This window comes from Phaeodactylum tricornutum, chromosome 5, assembly GCF_000150955.2.
Source record: "Phaeodactylum tricornutum CCAP 1055/1 chromosome 5, whole genome shotgun sequence".
Classification (NCBI taxonomy): domain Eukaryota; phylum Bacillariophyta; class Bacillariophyceae; order Surirellales; family Neidiaceae; genus Phaeodactylum; species Phaeodactylum tricornutum.
The window spans coordinates 899,804-923,067 of NC_011673.1; the positions used below are offsets into that span (position 1 = coordinate 899,804).

Genomic DNA, 23,264 nt, shown 5'->3' on the forward strand with positions numbered 1-23,264 from the left:
CGCAAGATACCTTGCGAGAGTGAGTAACATCCACATAGGCCAACACCCTATTTGCAGTTAGCTCTGGCTAGCTGGAGTAACAGTACCTGGTTCCTATGAGGTTGTCACAATGTGAGGGGATTAACTGACGTAGTCTACTGAATTTCCACCGTCGTCAATATTATACCTCCATTGAGCGCTCTGCGCAGTCACTCGTAACAGGTACCTAAAGTTGTTGCTATGCACAGTCTATTGTTAGCGCCATTCCGCAATGTATTCTACGTAAGTAGATTGTCCTGTATTCGTCTTTTTAATCTCGGCTGTCGGTTCCTTCCAAGCCACGTCTCCGCGCTCACTGGATTCCGTCCATTGCATATTACCTCGACCAGACAAGGTTTCTTTTTGTATCAAACCGGTTTTGGAAACCACAACAATTAAGTGGAAAAATGGATAACTTACCGTCGTCGACTCTCCTGCTTCCAACGACAGTTTGTACACGCGACACTTGTCCCGTGTTTTGACGAGTTCGTGATGCTGTGCAACGAGAGGGATGGCCGCCGTAATGGGGGGCGTGGCTAACACTTCAGCATCAATGCACAACATCTGCTGCCCTGTTTGGTTGGTGCTTCTGTGCACCAGCGGTTGGTCTTGCTTGTGCGTACCGAACCGAATTTCTCCAAATTCCATGCAGTCGCAGGCCGGATCGCTTCCCTGTACGTGATTGACGACTTCCAAACCGCCTTCGACGAGGAAAAAGTAGAGGGAATCTTCGGCGTGGCGATGAGCTAACGTGGTGTCCTTGGGCGGGAAGGAAACACGAATGGCACGGACGAAGGCGTTGGACAGCACCACGGTGTGTCGCGGTTCGTCGCCGACTTCGAGAATGGTTTCACCCATCCACAGGTCGCCCACCAGATTCCCTTCCGCCTGTGCTTTAGTATTGCTAGTACTACCGGTAGGAGTGCGTGTGGAGCGCGTAGACGGTTGCCCCACCGGCACGCCCGTCACGTTCTCGTAAACTTTCACTACTTGCGAATCATCCCGTTCACTCAATCCCAGACTTTGCGCCGAAATAAACTGCTGTAGCGCGGCCGAAGCGATGGGAATCGGCGACTGCAACTTTTTCGCTTCGGCGTGGACAATGTCCAAATCCTTGACAAAGATCTGTGCCTGCGAATTTACCGGGACGTCGCCGTCCCCGGCCGCGATCATGCGCTCTCCACGATCCCGAAACATCCAACTGGCACCAGCGGCGCCGTTGACAATTTCGTAGACTTGCACAACGTCCAGTCCGGCTTTGGCGGCGAGGGCCAAGGCCTCGGCCGCGACGACGACGTGGACGCCGGCCAAGAGCTGGTGGACCATTTTAACGGTGGATCCCATACCGGCACCGCCGTCAATGACGTGTACTTGACTGGCGAGTGCGTCGAGGAGGGGCCGAGCGACGGCGAGACTGTCGTCGTCGCCGCTCGCCATGAGGGTGAGTTGCCCGTCTCGGGCACGGACGGGTCCGCCACTGACGGGACAATCGACGCAGAGAATGCCAGCCTCGCGGAATTTGGTACAAGCCTGTCGAATCCAAGTCGCTGTAACGGTGGATGAGACTATTACACAGGATCCGTGCGAGAGCAACGAACGTAAGTTGTCGTTTTCGTCGTTGGCTTGGGGTGATCCGGTTCCAAAACAGACTTGTTCGCACTGGGCTTCGTTCTGCAGGACCACCAAGACCAGGGAGGTTTCTTTCGTGACAACCTGTGATAGTTTCGTGGGAGAGTGGCCGTCCGTTGCGGCCTTGCCGAGTTTTTGGGCGTCACGGTAAAAAGCCTCGACGAGCGGTAGGGCCCGATCGTAGGCATCAACCCTGTGGGACACGTTCGAATCCAACAGTGCCCGGGCCATACCACCGCCCATGGCACCAATGCCAATTACCGCAATGTGAGGGATCTTCGAGTTGCTGCTGCTTGTGTCATTCATGGGGAGAGAGTAAGTAGGTTGGGGATATACCAAAATAAATGTTTGGAATCAATGGAACGGACCCGACCGTCGGGAAGCGTGTACTGTATTTTGATGTTGTGGGAGATTTCGATCGTCCCAGTCAGACATACCGTATCTTGCGTCACATCATCGTAGATGGTGATGGAACCTACCCCCCTACTATCAAGCGAACCCTTACAGTTTAATCTTACACAATCTATAGTTTGAATTTCCAATTTTCCTTACCGATATTCGCAGTGAGCCTACGACAATGACGTATCATGTCGATATCCAATGAAATTCCTTTGGGATCAAAGAATCGTGCAGTATTTCCGGCTCCTACGTCATCCAGTGACGTTGGCAACCAGATCGATTGTTCGCGGGGGAATGTGTCTGTTGTTTGCTCGTCGCGACGTTGTACATGGTACCGCGCTATTTTCACCCTATTCTCATCTCTAGGCTCGACACTCCGTACTTAACGGTATGTTTCCCATGCCAGTTCGCTAGTAGTAGTACCACCTTAGATACTTTCGTTTTGTTCGGTTCGTCCCGTATCTTCTTGTTCCTACCCCGCACAGCGAGTCTCTCTATTGTCTCTATAGTTGTCTACGAATCACGCCACAATGATAGCGACTCCTCGTCTTTGGTGTCCCGTGGCGTTTCGTGTTCGTGTTCGTGCAACGCGATGGGGAATTGCGTCGCCGGCCGGTTCGATCTCCGGACGTGGCTGGGCGTCGTCATCGTCCGAACCAGTCGTCGAGAGCGCGAAAGATGCTCCCGACCCAACGGGCACCAAGACTCCGGTAAGCCAACGCGAGCTCGACGCCCTGCCTATTTCCTTTGCCGACATTTCCCGCGCCGAAGTCGCCATTCGCGGGGGCGTCGTCCGCACCACCTGCGAGCGCTCGCCCTTTATCAGTGAACTCATTGGCGCCAACGTGTACTTCAAGAACGAATTCCGGCAATTTACCGGGTCTTTTAAGGAACGTGGAGCCCGGAATGCCATTCTTACGCTCAAAAAGAAACTCGGCGGGGCCTTGAAGGGGGTGATTGCGGCATCCGCCGGAAATCACGCGCAGGCCTTGGCCTACCACGGACGATCCCTCGGCGTACCCGCCACCGTCGTCATGCCCACCGTCGCGCCACTCGCCAAAGTAGACAAATGCAGGGTACGTACAGCAATAACAACCACCAAAACAACAATCTTGACAACAAAGATATCGACTGTTGTCTGTTCATTCTTTGTCGAATGGAGAAATATACCTTCGTTCACCGTCAACAGCCCACTCACTCACGCCTTTTGCCTCTGCAGAAATTCGGTGCCCGAGTCATTATCAAAGGAAGTCACATTGGGGAAGCCAAAGAGTTCGCCGAAACCCTCGTTGCTTCGGAAGGACTGGAGTACGTCAACGGGTACGATGATCCTCCCATCCTAGCCGGAGCGGGTACGATTGGTATGGAAATGATTGACGATGTTCCGGATGTCGATGTTGTTGTGGTCCCTATTGGTGGAGCCGGCCTCATTGCGGGAATATCCTGTGCCATTAAGACTCTCAAGCCAGATACCAAGGTGATTGGTGTGGAACCAAAATTTTGTGCGTCTTACACGGCGGCTCTGCGTGCAGGCAAACCCGTCCCGGCTCCCTTTACACCCACACTCGCCGACGGGTTGGCCGTCCCCATTGTCGGAGCACACGCCTTTGAAGTTGCCCGTCACTACGTTGATGAATGCGTTCTAGCATCGGAAAAATGCATTTCGCTCGCTGTCTTGCGACTGCTAGAGAACGAAAAGGTTGTCGTCGAAGGCGGCGGCGCCGCAGGTCTCGCCGCTCTCCTTCCCGGTGGCCCCCTCGACCGGGCCGACATGAAGGGCAAAACTATTATTGTCCCGCTTTGTGGTGGTAACATTGACACCACCGTCCTGGGGCGGGTGCTGGACCGGGGTTTGGCCGCCGACATGCGCCTTGTCAATTTCTACGCCACCGTATCGGACCGGCCCGGAGGAATCGCCAAACTGGCGCAATTGCTGAGTGACGAAGGAGCCAGTATCAAAGACATCTACCACGAACGAGCCTGGCTGCACACATCTGTAGATCAAGTACAGGTCAAGTGCGTGGTAGAATTGCAAGGGGAGGAACATGGACAACGTGTCCACCGGGCATTGCTGAATCATGGGTATCCCGTGAACTGGAACGTACAAGTGTAACGCAGCCAGTATCAGAACACAAAATCTACTTCACAATCTGTGAGATTCGGAGCAGCTTGCTTCTTATGCATCTCTTTTTTCCTTGTCAATATGCTCGTTCAATGTTGTATTCATTACTCTACTGTACTCGTTTGGATTGGACGCTTTTAAAATTGGGTTATACTGTAGGCTGATCCAAACTGAATCTTATTGGCTCCTTGTGGCCAATGGTATTCTAACGAGTGACAATAGTTTGTCTGAAGGGGGAGGGTATTAGCAACCTGGCTCCACGCTCACTTTGAGACCAGTTTGAGAATCATTCCCCACCCCTGTAAAAAAAAAGGAAGGAGGTGCCATGCTTCTCTTACGAAAATGTCCGCGGGATCCGGTATTCATATACGAGCGAATTGCATTTCGCAAATTGACTCTGAGACTGGGTTTTCGAATTTCGATTGCCTTCCAAGAGTGTCAAGGTTCGCGGATGAACATTCATTTTGACTGATGTGAGAAGGGAACGCACAGGCCTACCTCGCTATTGACCCACACAAGTCAACAAAGTGACAGAGCTGGTGGTAAAAGTACATCTAAAGAAAGCATGGCCAAAGCAAGCTCCTCCCGAACCGAAAATCCGTAAGATTATGACGCATGACTTTGTTTGATTCAAAATTGCTGACTTGGTGTGGCTCACGGAATTTTCTGTTTCGCGGAAATACAGGCGGAGCAGCACCAAGGAGCCCTCAGAGAACCCCCAGGAGACAACGGGGCTCTTGTCTGGCCAAACCAAACAGCCATCCCATGCGGTCGAAGCCAACTACAGCGGTGAGGATTTGAATCCGCAGTCCTTAGGGTACAAGATATTTACCGTAATTAGCACCGTTGCCATAATCGTTGCCGTACTCGAGATTCTGGCACAGAGCATCACGTTCGCGATTCACGGTGGTGTTTTTGTACAACACATCCTGAGATTTTACATTCTCTTCTTTTGCATTCTTTTTATTTGTGCGGAATTGCAACTTCAAACGGTGACAAGCTACGTACCATTCCTCAAAAGCTGGATTTATCGCGGCTTTTTGTACACGTTCGTCGGTGTAATTGGAGTAGAAGAATCCTACGCAACATTGGCACAAACGTACCCTGAAATCCCAGGAGTCAAGGAGCAAGCTGCTTCCTTGTTCCTCAAAATTGTATCTATAACCATGCTGTCCTTCGGTGTTCTTTACATGGCAATGTCGATTCTGTGCTTGCATGGTGTATTTGACAAGATGCAATCCAGGGGCCAGGAAAAGGTCAGTGACGGAAGCAAGAATCACGAAATCAATGTCTAGTGCAGCCCTACGTATACCTGTTGAGTAGTACGCGGAACACATGAGCGTCAACATTTGGAAAGAGCAGGGCGTAGATAACCTTCCCGTTTGTATTTAAATTCAGCATGGCTTGACGGGCGTGAAAAATAGCTTTCGGTAAATTATCGGAAGGTACTTTCGACTTTACTTGTAGAGTTTTTCGTTTGCTGTACCTCATACTTCACTAACGTAAGTTACGCTGATCGTCAGTGATCTGATAGTAAAAAAAAGCTGAAGCGTACTTGAATCCATCCAGAGGGGAAATTGTTTGGGACGAGCTAACAGCATTGTATAAAATATTTACTGACATCAACCAAATCTACCGCAAATAGCTCAAGCTTTCACAGCTGATTCAACGTATAATACCGACCGAAGCAAACCTTTGTAAACAGTATTGTGGTAGAGTACCAACGCAAGAGAAGCCTCGCAATTGAGAATTCAAAATAAAAAATGCTACTATGTCGTCCAATGCGTCTTGGTTATTTTGCAGTTAGTAGCGAGAAATGTCGCGACCGAAAATGTAAGCTTTCAACCAATGAATCGGGATCATTATCTTGTTGGCAACACTTGTTTGACGTCCCCAGTATGCAAATCTCCAAAGAAGGACGGCTAAAATGCCTCTCAGTGCCGGCGGTGTCCAGTGATGCACCGACTTATTATTCGGATCTCGCAAAGGGCCCGCGGTCGACCCGTCGTAAATCCCTTTCGATTCTCCCATGAATGCCATGGAACCCAAACTAAAGAACTGAAACGGTTTTTCATCTTCTCTGTATTTGCCGTTGAAGACCTTTCCAAGATAGATCCCTTGCTGTCGAGCAACTTGCGCGAGCTGTGGTATCGGCTCTCCAGTTTCCTATCAAGCAAATGCGAGAGAAGAGATGAGAATTCCTATACCGACTGGTAACTGTAGACCAACGCGCTTAATTCCCTGTGCTCCTAAACGTACGTTGATGGCCGCATCCCCAATGGCCCAGATTGAGCCCTCGTGGCCTTTCACACGAAGGAACTCGTCCACCAAAATTCGGTGAGTTCTGGGATGTCTCGCAATGTTATCTCCTAGCTCTTCCGTGAATGTTCGCGGCGCTAATCCGGCTGACCATACCATAGTACCAAACTCGTGTTTGGTGCCGTCCGAAAAAAGAGCCCGTTTGGCTGGAAAGCGGTAGCCTGGCCCTTCAAAATCCTCAACTCCCACAACAGCCGTACCCAAGCGTACATCAATGTCGCGCTTCTTGAACAAACCTTGAGCGTAGTCCTGCAAAGCTTTGTCAAATGGTCCTAATAGAGCTGGGCCTGCCTCTACGATGGTAATACTAACGTGTGGTAGTAACTCTCGGTACAGACGTGTCACATCTTTTTTGATAAAATCTGTTCCACCGGATAGAGCTGTGAGATTCTTTTCGAGGGGTGTACATGGAATGCACCAAAAAAAGTTACGTACCATGTAGCTCGGCGGTGAATTCGCACGATGTAGGTCCTCCGCCGACGACCAAAAAACTGAGTAGACGCCGGCGTTCGGCATCAGTTACCGTCGGAATGGCAGCCTGTTCAAAACTATCAATGATGTTGGTCCGAATGGCCCGAGCGTGGGCCAAGTGCTTCAGAAAGAACACATCGTCGTGGGCACTGGCGGCTTGTTTGATGGACTCGATGCCGAACGTATTCGTCTTGACACCCACCGCAATCACAAGTTTGTCGTATTCCACTTCGAACAATTCGTTGTGAATGGATTCGCACAAAATACGTTTGTTGGCTGTATCGAGAGTGCGGGCCTTAGCCTGTAGGTAGCTACCGTTACTTCCGAGAATAGTCCTAACGGGTTCCTGTATACAACGACACTCCAAGGTCCCGACCGAAGCGGAAGGTAGTAATGGTGTGAACACAAAATGATTGCGCGGTGAAACAACGGTCAATGGAATAGACTTGTCCAGATTGAGGGCCTGCGTGTCCAAAGAAGAGTCGAGAAACGATCAGTCAACTCCGAGCAAAGAAATCTAGTCGTTTGATACGGAACTAGTCAGACCTACCAGCTGAAAGCCACCCCAGCCACTACCAAGGACAACAACCCGTTTTCCTTTTGTATCGGGTGATTGGCTGGGTAGTTTGCCGTGCAGGAGCGTCCGGATTGGCCCCCGAAGCAAAGAAGTTCGGAACATACTAGTTGGTTCTTGACGACACTGGATTCGCAAAAATCTTTGATTTTTAGGAGATTTCTTGCTTTCATTCGACAGACATTTTGGATTGTGGATCAAATTCCTTCCCGAGACGACAAAAGATGCATCCACAAACCCTGGCAGCCATCTCCTGGGCAAACAAACTGATGGCTCAAAGACGAAAAGCGCGTCTGGAACATTCTCGATCAGGCGACGTCTCACTCAAAATACTCGGCGTTTGAATATCAAATACTAACAAATACTCATGAATATTTAGAGACCAAAACGGATGGGGAGTTATTGTGGCGAATCAATTTGGAACGTGCCTGGTACTCGAGTTCCGTACTGTGCAGTCAAAAACACATGTTGCAAGTCAATTTTCCTTACGGGAGAAACCATATCCGGGTTCCGATATAGCCGATCCAAATGTAGATTACGAGATCTCTCCTCTCGCATCGGCCCACGACGCCTTGAACACAGGCCAAAGGCGACCTTATGTTCTGGACGAGAGGCTTTTACAGCGGCACATAGTGGTTGACGTTTCCGTCGTATCAAGTGTTGCGCCTTTTGCGAGACATCGAAATTCTCTTGGGACTCGTGAGAAACAGAAACATCGCATTAATTGTAAGAGTTGAGAAATTAGAAGAATGTCTGGTGATGCCAAAAATGGCAAGCATGCGAAGAATGTGACCAGAGCAACCCGAATCATCAAAACCGAAGCAGGCGGTGAATGTACTGATAATCAAATTGAAATAAGTACGGAACTTTCCGTCGGGGAAAATGGTCTCGCACCGATGTCTTCTATTCGACGCCTTGCTCGCAACATCAATCGGCAGCTCAGTCGACGCCAATCGTCTCTTCAGGAAGCCCTACCCGACACTTACCCGGGCTGGGCAGCTTTGCTCGCCACTCTCTCCGCTGCTGCTGTGGGCTATGAAATTCGGCTGCAAAAGCGCTTGACTGGTCCACCTCTCGTATTTGGTCAGTGCCAAACCAGCCCCCGTCTGTCGGAGATATATGCCAGGCTCACAGCATCCCCGAGCGCCATTCTACGACGAGATATTCAGCCTAGTTTGTTTGTTGGAACTCGAGCTAGTGTGGCGAGTACGTTCGCCTACTTGCTGCCGGGGCCTTCGAGGCTGGATTCGCACCCGCGCTTTCGCGAAATTCTAACGATGCCCGCCGACGGGGCCAAAGTTGCAATCGATTGGGAGCTCCCGCCGTCCCGTGGGAATAGGGATAGACCCCTAAGCATCGAAGAAAGTGCTGTTCGAAATGGGCCCATCAAAGTTCCAATCGTTGTCATTCTCCACGGTATAAATAATCACGCTAATTTTGGCTATATTCGATCGCTCATGCGTGTGTGCACGGACAAAGGTTGGATCGCTGCGGGCCTGAATTTTCGGGGTTGTGGAGGTTTACCGTTGGCAACTCCCCGCGGATACAATGGGGCTTATACGGGGGACTTGCGGGCGGTCGTGCAAACGATTTCGGGACGACTTGCGCCGGACGCGCCGCTGCTCCTCGTGGGCAACTCGTTGGGCGCCAACCTAGTCGCCAAATACTTGGGGGAAGAAGGACTGAGCAACACTTTGCCACCATGTGTGATTGGAGGTGTGACTCTGGGAAATCCCATGCGAATGAATGCGGGAACGATGGATCCAGCTTTGTCGAGTTTGTTAGCCTTGGGTGCCAAGAAGACCCTCTTGGAGAATTGGCCTTCGATGAAGCACATGACCAATTCTTCGTTTCGCGGTGCTGTCAAAGGGGCCCTTTTAGGGTATTCCCTAGCTGACTTTGATTCTTCCCTGGCACCATTGTACGTGCGTAACGATCCTATTTTTCCGTACGCCTTACGACTTGGCTTTCAGGATGGCGAAGCGTATTGGAAGGATGCCAGCTCGTATCGTTTCTTGCCATTCGTGTCCGTACCTTTGCTCCAGATCATTGCAGGCGACGATTTTTTAGTGTATCATCCTTTCACGAGCAAAGTTAATCACGCCATTACTAATCCGAATGTCATGGTGGTGGAGACGAAGTGCGGAGGTCATTTGGGGTGGCAAGAATCGCAGCTAGACGTCAACGCCTGGGGCGTAGGGACAAGCTGGGCCGACGTCGCCACTGTTGATTTTCTTCAGGCCGTCATGGATACACGCATTATCGCTGCTAAAAAATCGGCGAATGGAAAAGCTTCCGTTCACGATGGAAACGCTCTGTATAATAGAATGGATGCGACGGACGAAGCAGTCCGACTACGATCTCGGCTATAAAATGGCATCCATATAATCCCCGACGCTGTGGAAAATGTAACAAGCCCTTTCAGAAATCTAAGGACACAGCCTGTAAGCAACTGAGATTTATCTTTGTCCAGATTTACTTTTCTTTGCACGATTTTGCTTGAGAGTACCAATCCGTCGGTCTTTTTCTGGGTGTACGGAAGCTTTCCAAGCGTCTATCATTCGCGCTTCAAACGCCGACCTCGGGATGTTTGAAAACAAGCCATCAAGATGAAACGCCTCCACTCGGCGGTAGATATCATCAGCACGTTCCAAGTCACCCGCCGAGATCCAAGCTTTCATAATGTAAAAATATACTTTCGCATCTACCCGAAGTCGTCCTTTCCGATGCACAGAACACATCAACTCGAGCAAACTGTCGGCACGTTCGATCTCTTGTTTATCGATCCACGCTTCTATGCAGATACGGCAAATCCTAAACGCAGAATAGGAATCTTTAAGAGCATCTTGGGGTAAGCAATCACGTAGAATAGTTTCGGCTTCTACCATGGTCTCCAAATTTTCCGACTTTATAAAACCACTGATCAGCACACTCCGAGAAAACGCATTAGGCTTCAAGCCGTAAGTCGGTATTTTCTCGTATATGTCCCGGATGTGGTCGACTGACGTAGAATCGTCCGCATTAACCCAGGCATCCATAGCAGTGTTAAACGACCAAACATTCGCTGGGGCACCAAGACTTGCATCTATAAGTTCCGAAAGAATACTTTCCGTTTTGACTGCTGCAGCCACGCTCCTTCCGCGAGACCAGGCCGTCATCAGGACATTGTAAGTCCATGTGCTTGCCTTCATTCCGAGTTCGTCCATACGTACAAGTAATCGATCGGCGCGTTCAGGATCATTGTGGCGGAGGCAGGTAGCAATAGCGGTGTTGAAATGAATTTCATCCAATAATATGGATGGTAGTTTTCCTCGCGCGATTCGTTCGATGAATGCTTCCGAGTTTGCTGCGGCGTGAGGATTGGATGATTTGCCGTACGCGTTGAGCATTACGGTAGCAAGAATAGAATCCGGTTCTAGATGCTGCAATTTGTGCTTTTGGTGAAGATGGACCAATTCAGTGAACAACTCTTCGGTGCGTCGCGCGTTTCCAACGGAAGCGTGGACTTGCATTAAGGTACAGTAGGTAAAGCGATTGGGCAGTATGTTGGAGCTTTGCATACGTGCAAAGATAGCTTCCGCTTTGGCGGGGGCATCGCTGCGTCCGCTTTGTCTCCAGGCTCTCAAAAGTTGCGTCCAAATAACCACATTGGGCTTCATGCCGGAGGCAATCATGCGATGTATCACGGTTTCGGCCTTTTCCGGCGACGTTGCCAACTCCATAACGTACACCCACGTTACCTCGCTAGGCGGAACACCCGCCTCGGTCATGCGGCGTAAAATGTCTTCGACTTGGTCGATGGCATCCGCGTTGTCCTTCCGCATATGCCAGTATTTGATGAGCAAGTTCCACGTAAAGATTCCTTTCGGGACGTTTGCTGCTTCCATCCGCGACACCAAGGATTCAATTTTATCGTACGCTTCCGGTAATCCACTTTCTATCCAAGAATTAATAACCTGATTCCAGATGACACTATGCGGCTGTTCACCCGTTTTTCCGGGCCCCATGTGGTCTTGCATCGCGGTGAGCAGGGCTTCTGCAATGAAGGGAGCTTCTTCGCGTTTAGCATTGTGCACGGAGACATCCAGGATCATACTGATAATGTCCCTCTGAAACGGAAAAGATGGTATCAAAGTTCGAATATCTTCGAAATAGAGTACCAAATCGACGGCGCTCGCGACGCGTTCACCGCGCTTGGCAGTGTTACGCCATTTTTTGACCAAGTTGCTCCACAGGATACTCTGAAAGATCCATTCCGTTTCTTTCGCGAACTCCGACGCATTGTCTCCAATAATGTTCGTTCCCTTGCCGCGTTGCGGTTCTTGTGGTTGTGTTTCTGGGGGTGCACCCTGTGCAGGCTGCTGCTGTTGGTAATGATATTCTTGCAAGGCGCGTTGTAGTAGACCAAAGCCGTGCATTACGTCTCGAGCAGAACGTTGCCGCTGACCTCGTGCCAATGCGTAGATTGCCCTTCGTGCTTGTTTCCAGTGTTCTCGTTGCCAGCCACCTATTGGTATACGGTAGCGCAGGTACTCGGCGTGGGCCGTCACGGCCGACGGCTTCAAATACTGCGGCCGGGTCCGGGGCACAACCGACTCGTCTTGCGGAGCCGTGCTGTGGGTATGCGTGGAGATTGTTGCCAAGGAACAACGACTAGTCGATGAGATTGTACGGGAAGATCCGTACGTCGCATTCGTCGCATCGAACTGCTCCAGGTGAAGTTGACAAAGGTGGAGATGCTGTATCGACGGTGCCAACGGGAGGGTCCGTCGGCCCGGGAGGAGGCGGCAGCCGGTTCCCCGCAAGCTTTGCATGCGTCGATACGCCGTGACGGGAACAACAATGTCCAATTCAAGCGGACTTGATAAAGTAAGTACCTGCTGTAGCGGAAGAGTCGACCTATTCCTCGGTCCGATCGTGTCATAGGTCTCTCTCACAGTCAACAAAACTCGGGCTGGCAGGGCTGGTGTTACGGACGTACCGTGAGAGTGAATCGATTTACATTACTGTTCACAGTTTTCGTTAGAAGTGCTTTCTGGCACACAATCAGTAGTGGAGAAGGAACTACCTAACTACCTGTATATGGAGCACGACCATCTGCCATCACATTGCATGTCGATTACATTACCATGACTCGAACAACACGTGACGATGCCGTCGTAGCCTCTATTTTGAGTCAGAGTATGTCCTAAATGAAGCATTTTCGCATTTTGATTTATGGAGTCTTTCATCAATCGCAATCTTTACAATTACGTGTTTCTGTGACTGTGAGTGACTACATAAGGTTTTATGGAATATGGCGAAATCGGAGGGGTCGGCGAGTGTGATTGGGGTTTTTGGGGGGAGCTAAGCAGGGATGGATGGCTGCCTTGGCCTGGCCCCCAACAGTCATCGTTCCAAAGTACGTACACATCCATTATTCTCCTTTGCCGACGCTTCTTCCCTCTACTTTCTGTCTGACACGCATCCAAGGATGTGGTTGGGTTGTTTGTTGATAATTCCATTGGGCCTACTAAATCTTTCCCAATCCGTTGTGACAAGACTGATACTTTCCCAATCCGTTGTGACAAGATTGATAGTACCAAAGAACCTATCACGGTTACATACAGAGCTTTAACGTCCTACGAACGTTCTAGTCTTCCCGTTTACATTTCAAACAAGTCATCGCCATATGAAACAGTCATTGGCGATTCAGCTGCATCATACAAACTCAATCACGATTCTCAAACTAGTCATAAATCTTATTAGTTCATCGATTTCCATCATTCGCGTTCTTGCGTTTGTAGAGCTCATCAATATTGTTGTCGGATTGGAACGGGGAAAAAGCCTTGTCTGCCATCCATCCATCAATTCATAGAATTGACAGTGATAACTCCTCGCATTTAGTTGTCCTGGCACTTTACAGTTGTACTTGTATTACTTACTCCTCACGCTACACTATATCCTATCCAACACTCGACAACTTTCACTGCTTTCCAGAATGCGTCTCTCAATTCGTCTCGCTGTCGTTGGATCGGCTCTCCTAATGGGTAGCAACGCCTTTACAATCGCTCCCGGAGCCACGACGCGTGGCGTGTGTACCCCCACTCTCTCCATGGCGGATGCGGAAGTCTCCGTACCCGCAATCGAAACTAACCGTAGCACCAGCGGCTTGACTATGAGTCAGGTCCGTACCATGATTGACAATCTCACGCGAGACAATATGGACGCCTCTTTGGCGACGATGCGGGACTTTTTGGTGCACGACGCCGGTGCCACCATGTACGCCAAGTCCCTCCGTCGGATCGCGCGGAAAGCCAAGGCGCTCGGAGCTACCGTTCCGGAAGGATACGCCCAGGAGGCCAAGGCCACGCAGAAGAAACGGGACAAGCAAAATGCGTTTATCCAGACCAAACAGCAAGCCGCAGCCGACGAAGCCGCCGCGGCGGCCGACGAAGTCGCGGATGCGGATGCGGAAACCGTCCAAGCCTAGACGTACACACACACATACATACACACTCTAGTGGAAGTTCGTGTCTGCGGGAATACGCCCCTTCTTTTGAATCGCAAGTAATTTCCAATAGCATGGTTTTACCTACACAATCACGTTCAATCCATCCTTGAGTTATGTTACGTTTGTGTCTCCTCAACCGTCAAGCGCGACGCCGCTGTCGTTTTTGAAATTCGTGCAGCGTTTGATCGAGCCGAGTAAAAAAGTCGTCTCCTTCGGACGCGGTCAGTCCAATCGCACACGCCGCCGTCAAGTAGGCGTGTGGATAGGCATCGTGACTACTCCCAAAACCGCAAAATTCCATCCCGCCCATGCGCTGCACCGTGCCCCGGGGTACTATCCTTGTCCCGCTCACGCACCGTTGGAACAGCATAGCACCTGAGCTGGATACGTCTCTACTCACACTCGTCCGATACGCAACATCGTCCTCGTCTTGGCGCGGTGGACGGACCAATTCGTCCGACACTCCAGGACCTGTTCACCGTACTTGTTGGTAGTCATTGTTCGGCGCACAGTCTGGCCACGGCGTCCACTTGGTCGGGCACTTGCGGTGCAAAGCAGGACGTTGTGGTCACAACGGCCAGAACGCGGTCTCCGTAAGCCAGTAGAAACGCCTGGAAGGCATCCAAATCCGTCACGACCGCATCACCTTCCAATCGCGTCGGAACGACAACGCACTCCAGGCCAGCCGACTGAATCGCCTTGAAACAACTCTTTTGATCAATCCAACTCCACAATACAATATTTCTGGACGGTTTTGTTGCAGCATTCGCACTGGTTTGGTGGTTGTCGTGTAGTTGCCGCAGCGTACCGTGTACTGTAAGGTGGCCTGCTCACAACTCATATTCACAAATTTCCTTGTTCAGCAGTTCTTTGGACAAGTCTATAAGTTCTATTTTTACGTCTTTGATCAGGCTACAAAAGTATCTACGGCCCTTTGGCCTGTTTTAGCTCGTTATCGTTGCAGTTTCCTAAGTACCGGTAGAAGTCTCATGAAAAGAAAAAAACAGGAATCATAACCTGTCACAAATTAGCGGCAATTTATCCGGTCAAATGTGGACGGGGGGGGGGGGGGTATTCGCACGTCTGTGCCTAAAAAAAATAAATCAATCCCCTCTTAGAAAATGTACTTCCACTTCTTTAACAAAAGTTCCAAAGACCTCCTAAATTGCTTACAGGAGATGATTACTGCCACCGTTACACCATATATAATACACTTGAATCGTCCAGCCAAAAAACATAGCGAAGGGCACTCCACCACGTGATTGCGTGTAGAAGAAAATAATCTGAATGCAGTTTCGAGAAGTCGGAGTAAGCAATAATGACATCCTGGATTGCCATAGAAACGGGTATATATCCTTTGGTGCAAAGAGCATCTCGCACTAGCTCTGTAGATGCTCACAAATATTTCATTGAGAACACTTCTCACAAAATTTACGCATAGCCGAAGAAAAATATGATATTTCGCATCACCTTCCTGTTGTTCTTCGCCCTCTCCTTGAACACTGCTAGTGCAGCATCGAAGGCCGAGCAAAAGCAAAAATCGTTCTCGGTTTTGGACTTCCTTCAAGATCCTGTTGCCCAGGAAACCGCCCGTTTTGATGCCTCTCAGCACCAACGCCAGCGTCGAGAGCTACAAGAGTCTCCAGCTTGTGGCGACCAGATAACTACCATTACAGCGGGTGAGATTAAGCAAATTGCCGCTCTGCTACTGGGAAACGTATTGGCAGGCGATTTGGCGGCTTTCGGTGAAGTGGCTTTAGCGGCAATAGATCAGGTAATTGTATATGATTTACAAGCCGTCAAGATCTGCAGTTCCTGCATCGAAACCAACATACTGACCGCGGTTGAACCTTGGAGGAGTGCGGAAGGATTCGGCTCTTACAATACATACTGCAACGAAGGTATTTTTGGTTTTGATGCCCAACACAGCAGTGTCATGTTCCTACCGCTTGACAGAGAGACTGGTTTGCCTGTTAGTGGAAACCTCCGTGGTGTGATGGCTATGCACGGACTCTTGTTGGAAAACAGAGATGCTCCCAGCGAGATATTGCCTGCCAATTTGACAGAGTCTCTGGTAGCAACTGGTCCCGAAGCATTCTTTTTTATGATTATTGCTTTCTTGGAAAGCCTGGTGGCATCGTCTGCGGGAGCAGTTTCTCTGATGCCAGACTTTCTAGGCTCAGGCGAGTCAGCTCTCACCCACAATCGAGTAAGTTGGTGAGACAGTGACCTCTCTCTCTGTTGTAATCATCTTCTGAAAAACTGACTGCCTCTTTTAGACCATTTCTGTGCCACAATTTTACATGCAGTCGGCTGCACAGGCATATTTTGGAGCACAGAGCTACTTGGACAAGCATACAAACGGATGTACAAAAATGTACAATGAATGGAATGTTGTAGGATCCTCCGATGGCGGCTTTGGATCTATTCCTGCTGCTAAAGCTCTTCAAGCATTGGACAACCGTATCCTGAATGTATTTGCTGGTGCACCATATCTGGATGCCAATGTACAACTCAGATTTATTTTTGGTAAGTAGAAGAATAGGGTCACAATTAGCAGTGCTTTCTGAAGCTTTTTTAAAGTGCCACTCACAAAACCAATTCCTTGTTTCTCAATTCTAGACACATATCTTAGTGGCTTCTTCAGTCCGGACAAGGATAACTCCTTCTTGCAGCTGTTTATTCCACTACTTGGTTTTACGGGCTCAATTGAAAGTCCTGGATACCCAAACACTGGGACGGGGCAGAAGTTTGTTGATGCTTCTCAGCTTGCTGCAGTTACCAAGTGGATGGCAAATCCTTCTCCTCTTGGACCAACTGAACTTGCAACTATTGTACCATTCCCGGCACTGGATATCTTGAACAAAGACTTAGTCGAAATGTACCAGACAGCAATTGTGACAAACGTGACCAATCCTTGTTTGGAAGGCTTGTTTTCCAACAAAACTGATAAATTGTGTGATGTCATCAATGAAGGGAGCCTTTTTAGCATTCTCCAAAGCTTTGACATTCAAACTCAGCTTTGCTACAGCCAAGAGGACACGCTGAATACCCGTGACAACTTCATCCCCGAGCTTTTTGAGAACTCGCTTGTTTCCGAAGTAACTTCACTTTTGCATGGAATATTGCCTATTACAGGGGATCACTTAAAAGCCACCTTCCTTTGCAAAATCAACCCCATCAGCTTCTTTGCTATGAATGGTCCGGCAACAACCAATCCTCCAGTTTTGACAACTACCATTGACGGTGACGAATTGGCAAACTACTTAAAAGCATCCGGTCCTCGCACCATCTCCACAATTACCAGTTCCGGCGGTGTGAAGATGGGATTTTCCATTTTGTCTACTGTGCTACTTCTGGCCTACTTCCCTTTTGTTTGATTCGTGACTGGGTTTTTCTGCAGAGGAAAGGTAGAAGGGCACTGACAGTGGCTGTAACTTTAAATGCAATCCTTGACTGGGTTTCTATTTCTTGTTTGTGATCAAGTAAACCAATCACAGCCAGCTCCGTTTGCATATATACATAGGTCAACAACAGTTCATACAGCAAAAGCCCGGAAGAGGCATGCTGTTGGTAATATTGGCAAAACAAATTAGGAAAAGCAAATCTTTAATTTGGCATTTTGGCATTTACACTAAGTTGTCAGTAGCTGACTGTGAAGCACTGTCAGCGCGTGAGAAACTAGGAAATTGCGACGGTGAAGGGCTAGAATTGTGCCTCAAGGACCACTGGATTGTAGATTTTTTCGTAGGGTGATCTAGAAAACCCCTACGTCAAGCATATGGGGTTTGATAGCCCTAAGTCTACTGGGCAAGCTTATAGTTTTGTATTTACGCCTTTGATCTACCTACGAAAGTATCTAGGATCCGTTGGTTCTTGTAGGACAATTCTAGCTCTTTATCGTTGCAATTTCATAGTTTGTCAGGATCAAGAATTTTTCCAGGTAATATCTTTTGATATCCTCATGGTACTCCGTTCTTTGGCACTACAATATCCGGACTATCATTCCACTCATTGTTGTTGTGTCGCTTGACCAATGGTTCCGTATCTGCAGAAACCATCCATTGTATGGTCATGGCGAATTCTAACAAAGCACACAAGAGGACAAGTAGTACAGATTGCAAAATGCTTTAGAAGAAAAGAAAGTGAGCACACCATCCAATGTGCAAAGGACTACACTAATGTGATGACACTAGCATTCCTCCCTGAGATGTCCTCAATTCGGTCCATTGTCTCAATGGTTTTCATTTTTTATCAACCCAGATCTAACACAAGATTGGAAAAGGATCATGTGGGAGGCATTGGTGAAAATCCTATAGATAAGAGCATCATCAATTGCAGGATGTGGTTGGGTTGTTGTCGGATTGGAACGGGGAAAAAGCCTTGTCTGCCATCAATTCATCAATTCATAGAATTGACAGTGATAACTCCTCGCATTTAGTTGTCCTGGCACTTTACAGTTTGTACTTGTACTACTTACTCCTCACGCTACACTATATCCTATCCAACACTCGACAACTTTCACTGCTTTCCAGAATGCGTCTCTCAATTCGTCTCGCTGTCGTTGGATCGGCTCTCCTAATGGGTAGCAACGCCTTTACAATCGCTCCCGGAGCCACGACGCGTGGCGTGTGTACCCCCACTCTCTCCATGGCGGATGCGGAAGTCTCCGTACCCGCAATCGAAACTAACCGTAGCACCAGCGGCTTGACTATGAGTCAGGTCCGTACCATGATTGACAATCTCACGCGAGACAATATGGACGCCTCTTTGGCGACGATGCGGGACTTTTTGGTGCACGACGCCGGTGCCACCATGTACGCCAAGTCCCTCCGTCGGATCGCGCGGAAAGCCAAGGCGCTCGGAGCTACCGTTCCGGAAGGATACGCCCAGGAGGCCAAGGCCACGCAGAAGAAACGGGACAAGCAAAATGCGTTTATCCAGACCAAACAGCAAGCCGCAGCCGACGAAGCCGCCGCGGCGGCCGACGAAGTCGCGGATGCGGATGCGGAAACCGTCCAAGCCTAGACGTACACACACTCTAGTGGAAGTTCGTGTCTGCGGGAATACGCCCCTTCTTTTGAATCGCAAGTAATTTCCAATAGCATGGTTTTACCTACACAATCACGTTCAATCCATCCTTGAGTTATGTTACGTTTGTGTCTCCTCAACCGTCAAGCGCGACGCCGCTGTCGTTTTTGAAATTCGTGCAGCGTTTGATCGAGCCGAGTAAAAAAGTCGTCTCCTTCGGACGCGGTCAGTCCAATCGCACACGCCGCCGTCAAGTAGGCGTGTGGATAGGCATCGTGACTACTCCCAAAACCGCAAAATTCCATCCCGCCCATGCGCTGCACCGTGCCCCGGGGTACCACCCTTGTCCCGCTCACGCACCGTTGGAACAGCATAGCACCTAAGCTGGATACGTCCCTACTCACACTCGTCCGATACGCAACATCGTCCTCGTCTTGGCGTGGTGGACGGACCAAGCCATCCAAAGTGACTCCAAAACTGATACAATTCGTCCGACACTCCAGGACCCGTTCACCGTACTTGTTCGCGACTTCTTTTAACCGCTCCGTGAACGTAGGGAGTAGTATGCGCCGGGACGTCAGTAATTGTTGATAGCCCCGTAGACCCATGGAGCACAACGTAATGAACAAATCCAGCATGGGTGAAGCCGACGCACGACCGGCGTATACCTTGCCCACGTTCTGGATCAAGCTTTCGTCCGGTGACAGAACAATCGCACCACCTATAATTTTAGGAACGGTTATTGAGTGCCGCCACACCGAAAGACGTAGATTTTGGGTTAGGGAGTGAGCATGTTATGCGACTCCACACGAAAGGGGTTTTCCAGGACCCGTGCCGTTTTACGTTACTTACCAATGGGCACCATAAAGTTTTTGTCGGTCGAACACACAATCGCATCCACCCGACCGACTGCGCAAGCCCGATTGAGGAGTTTGGACGTATCGGAGCTTTGCAACCCGTACGCGTTGTTGATGACGTGCGGTACACATTGTTCGGCGCACAGTCTGGCCACGGCGTCCACTTGGTCGGGCACCCGCGGTGCAAAGCAGGACGTTGTGGTCACGACGGCCAGAACGCGGTCTCCGTAAGTCAGTAGAGACGCCTGGAAGGCATCCAAATCCGTCACGACCGCGTCACCTGCCAATCGCGTCGGCACGACAACGCACTCCAGGCCAGCCGACTGGATCGCCTTGAAACAACTCTTTTGATCAATCCGACTCCACAAGACAATATTTCTGTACGGTTTTATTGCAGCATTCGCGCTGGTTTGGTGGTTGTCTTGTAGTTGCCGCAGCGTACCGAGCACGAGCGCCATACTCATACCGGTACAGAGCGGTAGGAGAATACCGGATTTGGCGGCCGTTTGCGGATGCAGTCCACTACCCCGCCGGACCGCGTCCAGAACCAAGCACAGCGTGAGTTTGGCGAGGACGGTCGACCCCAGTGCTTTGGGTTGCGGTTCGGCAATGTCTCCGGAGCGTCCCACGCCGTGGCTTAGACCGAAATGGCGGGACGAGACGAGGGCACTGTACACGCGTCCTTCGCGTTCGCCGACTCCACACCACCGGGACGAACCGGAATCGTCCGAGCTGCTGCTGCCACTGCGTTTGTTGTTCGTATCCAACGTTGCCATGGTATACAGAACGTGTTGGATCTGGACGTCTGACCAACCGTGTTCCGGCAATCGACGGTTGACGAGCAAGGTGCGCAAGTCTTTGTGCGACGCAATCAGGTTGGCCACGCCCACCGTCACGTGTGTCGACGGAATGTGCAGAGCCGTCAAGGCCGTCGTCAACTCATCTACACTATTCATGCCGAACGGAGTGTAGGAATAAAATGCCGTTCCACAGGATATATATATATATACATCGGCAGCTGAGCCTAGCTAGAGTGGTCGACATCGTTCCGTTCGTGCCAGGAGACGTTCACGGGGACAGCTTGATTTCTTCACCTGGATCACACTTTTACTGCTAATGGAAATCTCTGTACCTCATAAGGTGAAGCGGTACAAGTATGGTACCAAATTTATGTGCGGTTTGAATATTTTGAAAGTCTAAATCGACAATTTACCCGCCATTATCGGGTAGAGTCGTCGAGCAAATACTGCGACTGACCAACGTATGCTTCTCTTGGAGCTCCCAACAAAACTGCATTGCCTACTCCTGGTGGATGCGTATGTCGCTTTGTACCAGCGTACAGCACGAGATCCCGCCAGATTCTGTGCGACAGTTGAACAGGTCGACATAAGGTTGGACACAGAGTCGCCACTCTAACGGAATCCAGGGTACTGGACCACAAATCATTCGTTCTTTCCGTCTTAATCGCATTTCTGGTGTTTCCTGACTATTGTCGTTCAAAATGATAAACGTTTTCCTATCTCTAGGTACTCTTTGCGCAAACACTGTCAGCTGTACTGTTTGTCCTCCAAAGGAGACTGCTGCGCGACATGTTCGGACTCTCGGCTGTTCTCGTAACATTGTTCACTCTGTTTGGTCCGTGTTCCATGTTGGGTTGACGGGATCGCCTGCACGACTACTTGTGGTGACGAGGGCCCGTCTAGTTCGGCGCGTGCATTTTCCTGATTTTGTTCCCGTTGCGTTCGTAGACTTGCCACAATGGCCAGTAGCTGGGCTTGCGAGGTTTCCAGACGTTGCAACTGCTCGCTTTGCTCAGCCAACTGCCTTTGCTGCGACTCCAGCAACCGAGTTTGGTGTAATAACATTGTCTGTTGTGATTCCAACTGTTTGTGCTGCGCTTGGAACAATTGAGCCTGTTGCGTTGCAAAAGACTGTTGCGATTCCGTGAACGGGGAAACGGCAGCTTCGACGGCCGAGCCAAGCATGTTTGGTAGGTTGGAGCGTATGTATTGCTGGGTTTCGTGCTGGCCATGTTGCACCGCGGAAAGTAGCCGTTCTTCGGCGGACCGGACTAAAAAGGAAATTCCAGCCATGGCGGCACCAACATCGTCTGCCGACACACCCGTGCTGCCGTTCGACTCCGATGTTGAAGTGGTGGAGGAAAAAAGCGTCGCTGATGGTGTCGCCGGCAAGGAGACGGGTTCCGGAGATGCCAAGAATGCAGAAGACGGTTGGTGCATTGCGGTGTTGATAGAATTGGTAGAAGGCAATGCTTTGGTGTCATCAGGAATTCGACAAGTCAGCTTCATAGATTGTAAACAAAAGGCTGGGACAATATTATCCTTTTCGGAAGGGGGTTGCGAAGTGGGCACAATGTGAAATTTCAAAACAGCTCGTGTCACTGGACGAGGTCCTCCGGGTATGACGCACATGGTCTTGTACCAAGTGGTACGGCAATTTGGAAAGGAGTCTTTGCTGACTGTGTCTCTTTCCAGTCTAGAATTTTGTAGACTTGTAGTCGGCTGGACCGGTATCCCCCGAGATGTTGTCAGGTACGTGACAAAATCCGGAGAGTTGATTTCTTCCGCCGGCGAGGCCTTTGACTGCAGAGAAGGCTGCTGCGGTGACTGCAAGTAGACCTCGACCGTTTTGGAAGTGCTAAGGATTTGAAAACCGCCCAGATAAAATACATTGCCGTCCGGTCGGTACAAGCTGCTAGATATTGTTGAGAAAGACATGCTTGGATCGGCAAGTTCCAAATAGGGTAGAGTATTCCGATTGTGTTCATCTTCACATTTTTCATTTGGGTTTCTTCTGTCACCGCCATCGTTACATCTTGTTTCTGTATCGAGCCAGTAGACAGACTTCTTGGTGGAATCGGCACGAAAGGAAACCTCTCGTTTGTCCGCGCCGGTTTCGAGAAGACAGTACATTGGGGCCACAGGACGTGACGCACTAACGTCGCCTCGATGTCTCTCGTCAGTACTCAAATCAGACGAGATCATGATGGGCAAAGAGTGCAGACCCGGGAATGGTGTGAATGTATGCCGATTCCAATGCCATTCTGCTGTTTGCGCTCTACATTGTGTCGCTCCCTGTGTGAGATGTTACGCTCACACCAACAGTAAATTGTTTGACGTGAGGCCAAACAGGAAGGTGCACATCTGTATTTCGATTCGTAGGAATGGGACGAATTGTCGCAACTGATTCAAAAATACTTAAAAGTTTGTTTTGACTTTAAAATGAATAACCAGCAAAGAACCCAGCTTCACAGTGAAGAATGGTAGCGTCTACTCTACAGAAAAAGAAAGAGAAACGTTCACATTGCAGCAGCTCCTTCCATTCTACATT

At 49.8% G+C, this 23,264-nt stretch overlaps 10 protein-coding genes across 10 annotated transcripts; 6 read left to right on the forward strand and 4 right to left on the reverse strand.

Annotated features, from left to right (window-relative positions):
* Positions 1–981: 981 nt before the first annotated feature.
* PHATRDRAFT_11318 (predicted protein) lies at positions 982–1,953 on the reverse strand (the record flags this gene model as incomplete). The annotated part of the gene is made up of 1 exon (XM_002179051.1): positions 982–1,953. A coding segment is annotated over one exon (972 nt), but the record flags the coding sequence as incomplete, so codon positions are not given.
* Positions 1,954–2,552: 599 nt separating this feature from the next.
* Positions 2,553–4,159, forward strand: PHATRDRAFT_19518 (predicted protein; the record flags this gene model as incomplete). Its single annotated transcript, XM_002178836.1, has 2 exons — positions 2,553–3,122; positions 3,266–4,159. Exons 1-2 carry the CDS (start codon positions 2,577–2,579, stop codon positions 4,157–4,159), a joined length of 1,440 nt encoding a protein of 479 aa, XP_002178872.1. The 5' UTR covers positions 2,553–2,576.
* Positions 4,160–4,647: 488 nt separating this feature from the next.
* On the forward strand, positions 4,648–5,610 carry PHATRDRAFT_44987 (predicted protein). Its single transcript, XM_002178837.1, has 3 exons — positions 4,648–4,768; positions 4,854–5,424; positions 5,492–5,610. The coding sequence occupies exons 1-3, from the start codon at positions 4,734–4,736 to the stop codon at positions 5,558–5,560; spliced, it is 675 nt and encodes a 224-aa protein (XP_002178873.1). The 5' UTR covers positions 4,648–4,733; the 3' UTR covers positions 5,561–5,610.
* Positions 5,611–5,971: 361 nt separating this feature from the next.
* Positions 5,972–7,550, reverse strand: PHATRDRAFT_11373 (predicted protein; the record flags this gene model as incomplete). The annotated part of the gene is made up of 4 exons (XM_002179052.1): positions 5,972–6,334; positions 6,428–6,849; positions 6,923–7,421; positions 7,509–7,550. Coding segments are annotated over 4 exons (1,326 nt in total), but the record flags the coding sequence as incomplete, so codon positions are not given.
* A 577-nt stretch (positions 7,551–8,127) lies between these two features.
* Positions 8,128–10,238, forward strand: PHATRDRAFT_44989 (predicted protein). The gene has a single exon (XM_002178838.1). The coding sequence runs from the start codon at positions 8,282–8,284 to the stop codon at positions 9,902–9,904; it is 1,623 nt and encodes a 540-aa protein (XP_002178874.1). The 5' UTR covers positions 8,128–8,281; the 3' UTR covers positions 9,905–10,238.
* A 3,274-nt stretch (positions 10,239–13,512) lies between these two features.
* On the forward strand, positions 13,513–14,004 carry PHATRDRAFT_34564 (predicted protein; the record flags this gene model as incomplete). The annotated part of the gene is made up of 1 exon (XM_002178839.1): positions 13,513–14,004. The coding sequence occupies one exon, from the start codon at positions 13,513–13,515 to the stop codon at positions 14,002–14,004; it is 492 nt and encodes a 163-aa protein (XP_002178875.1).
* A 1,174-nt stretch (positions 14,005–15,178) lies between these two features.
* Positions 15,179–17,405, forward strand: PHATRDRAFT_44991 (predicted protein; the record flags this gene model as incomplete). Its single annotated transcript, XM_002178840.1, has 3 exons — positions 15,179–16,234; positions 16,305–16,554; positions 16,648–17,405. Exons 1-3 carry the CDS (start codon positions 15,479–15,481, stop codon positions 17,403–17,405), a joined length of 1,764 nt encoding a protein of 587 aa, XP_002178876.1. The 5' UTR covers positions 15,179–15,478.
* A 1,156-nt stretch (positions 17,406–18,561) lies between these two features.
* Positions 18,562–19,053, forward strand: PHATRDRAFT_34566 (predicted protein; the record flags this gene model as incomplete). The annotated part of the gene is made up of 1 exon (XM_002178841.1): positions 18,562–19,053. One exon carries the CDS (start codon positions 18,562–18,564, stop codon positions 19,051–19,053), a length of 492 nt encoding a protein of 163 aa, XP_002178877.1.
* Positions 19,054–19,149: 96 nt separating this feature from the next.
* On the reverse strand, positions 19,150–20,952 carry PHATRDRAFT_26649 (predicted protein). The gene is made up of 2 exons (XM_002179053.1): positions 19,909–20,952; positions 19,150–19,777 (listed from the first exon to the last, which is right to left on the reverse strand). The coding sequence occupies exons 1-2, from the start codon at positions 20,867–20,869 to the stop codon at positions 19,200–19,202; spliced, it is 1,539 nt and encodes a 512-aa protein (XP_002179089.1). The 5' UTR covers positions 20,870–20,952; the 3' UTR covers positions 19,150–19,199.
* A 508-nt stretch (positions 20,953–21,460) lies between these two features.
* On the reverse strand, positions 21,461–23,026 carry PHATRDRAFT_44993 (predicted protein; the record flags this gene model as incomplete). The annotated part of the gene is made up of 1 exon (XM_002179054.1): positions 21,461–23,026. Exon 1 carries the CDS (start codon positions 22,916–22,918, stop codon positions 21,461–21,463), a length of 1,458 nt encoding a protein of 485 aa, XP_002179090.1. The 5' UTR covers positions 22,919–23,026.
* Between the last annotated feature and the right edge of the window lie 238 nt (positions 23,027–23,264).

Bases quoted from the DNA above. Each gene is read 5' to 3' on its own strand.
- PHATRDRAFT_44987 (XM_002178837.1), top strand. From the start codon at position 4,734: ATGGCCAAAGCAAGCTCCTCCCGAACCGAAAATCC. The intron at 4,769-4,853 runs GTAAGATTATGA...GCGGAAATACAG, and splicing joins TCCTCCCGAACCGAAAATCC to GCGGAGCAGCACCAAGGAGC. The intron at 5,425-5,491 runs GTCAGTGACGGA...CCTGTTGAGTAG, and splicing joins AATCCAGGGGCCAGGAAAAG to TACGCGGAACACATGAGCGT.
- PHATRDRAFT_44989 (XM_002178838.1), top strand. From the start codon at position 8,282: ATGTCTGGTGATGCCAAAAATGGCAAGCATGCGAAGAATGTGACCAGA.
- PHATRDRAFT_26649 (XM_002179053.1), bottom strand. From the start codon at position 20,869: ATGAATAGTGTAGATGAGTTGACGACGGCCTTGACGGCTCTGCACATT. The intron at 19,778-19,908 runs GTAAGTAACGTA...CTAAAATTATAG, and splicing joins AAACTTTATGGTGCCCATTG to GTGGTGCGATTGTTCTGTCA.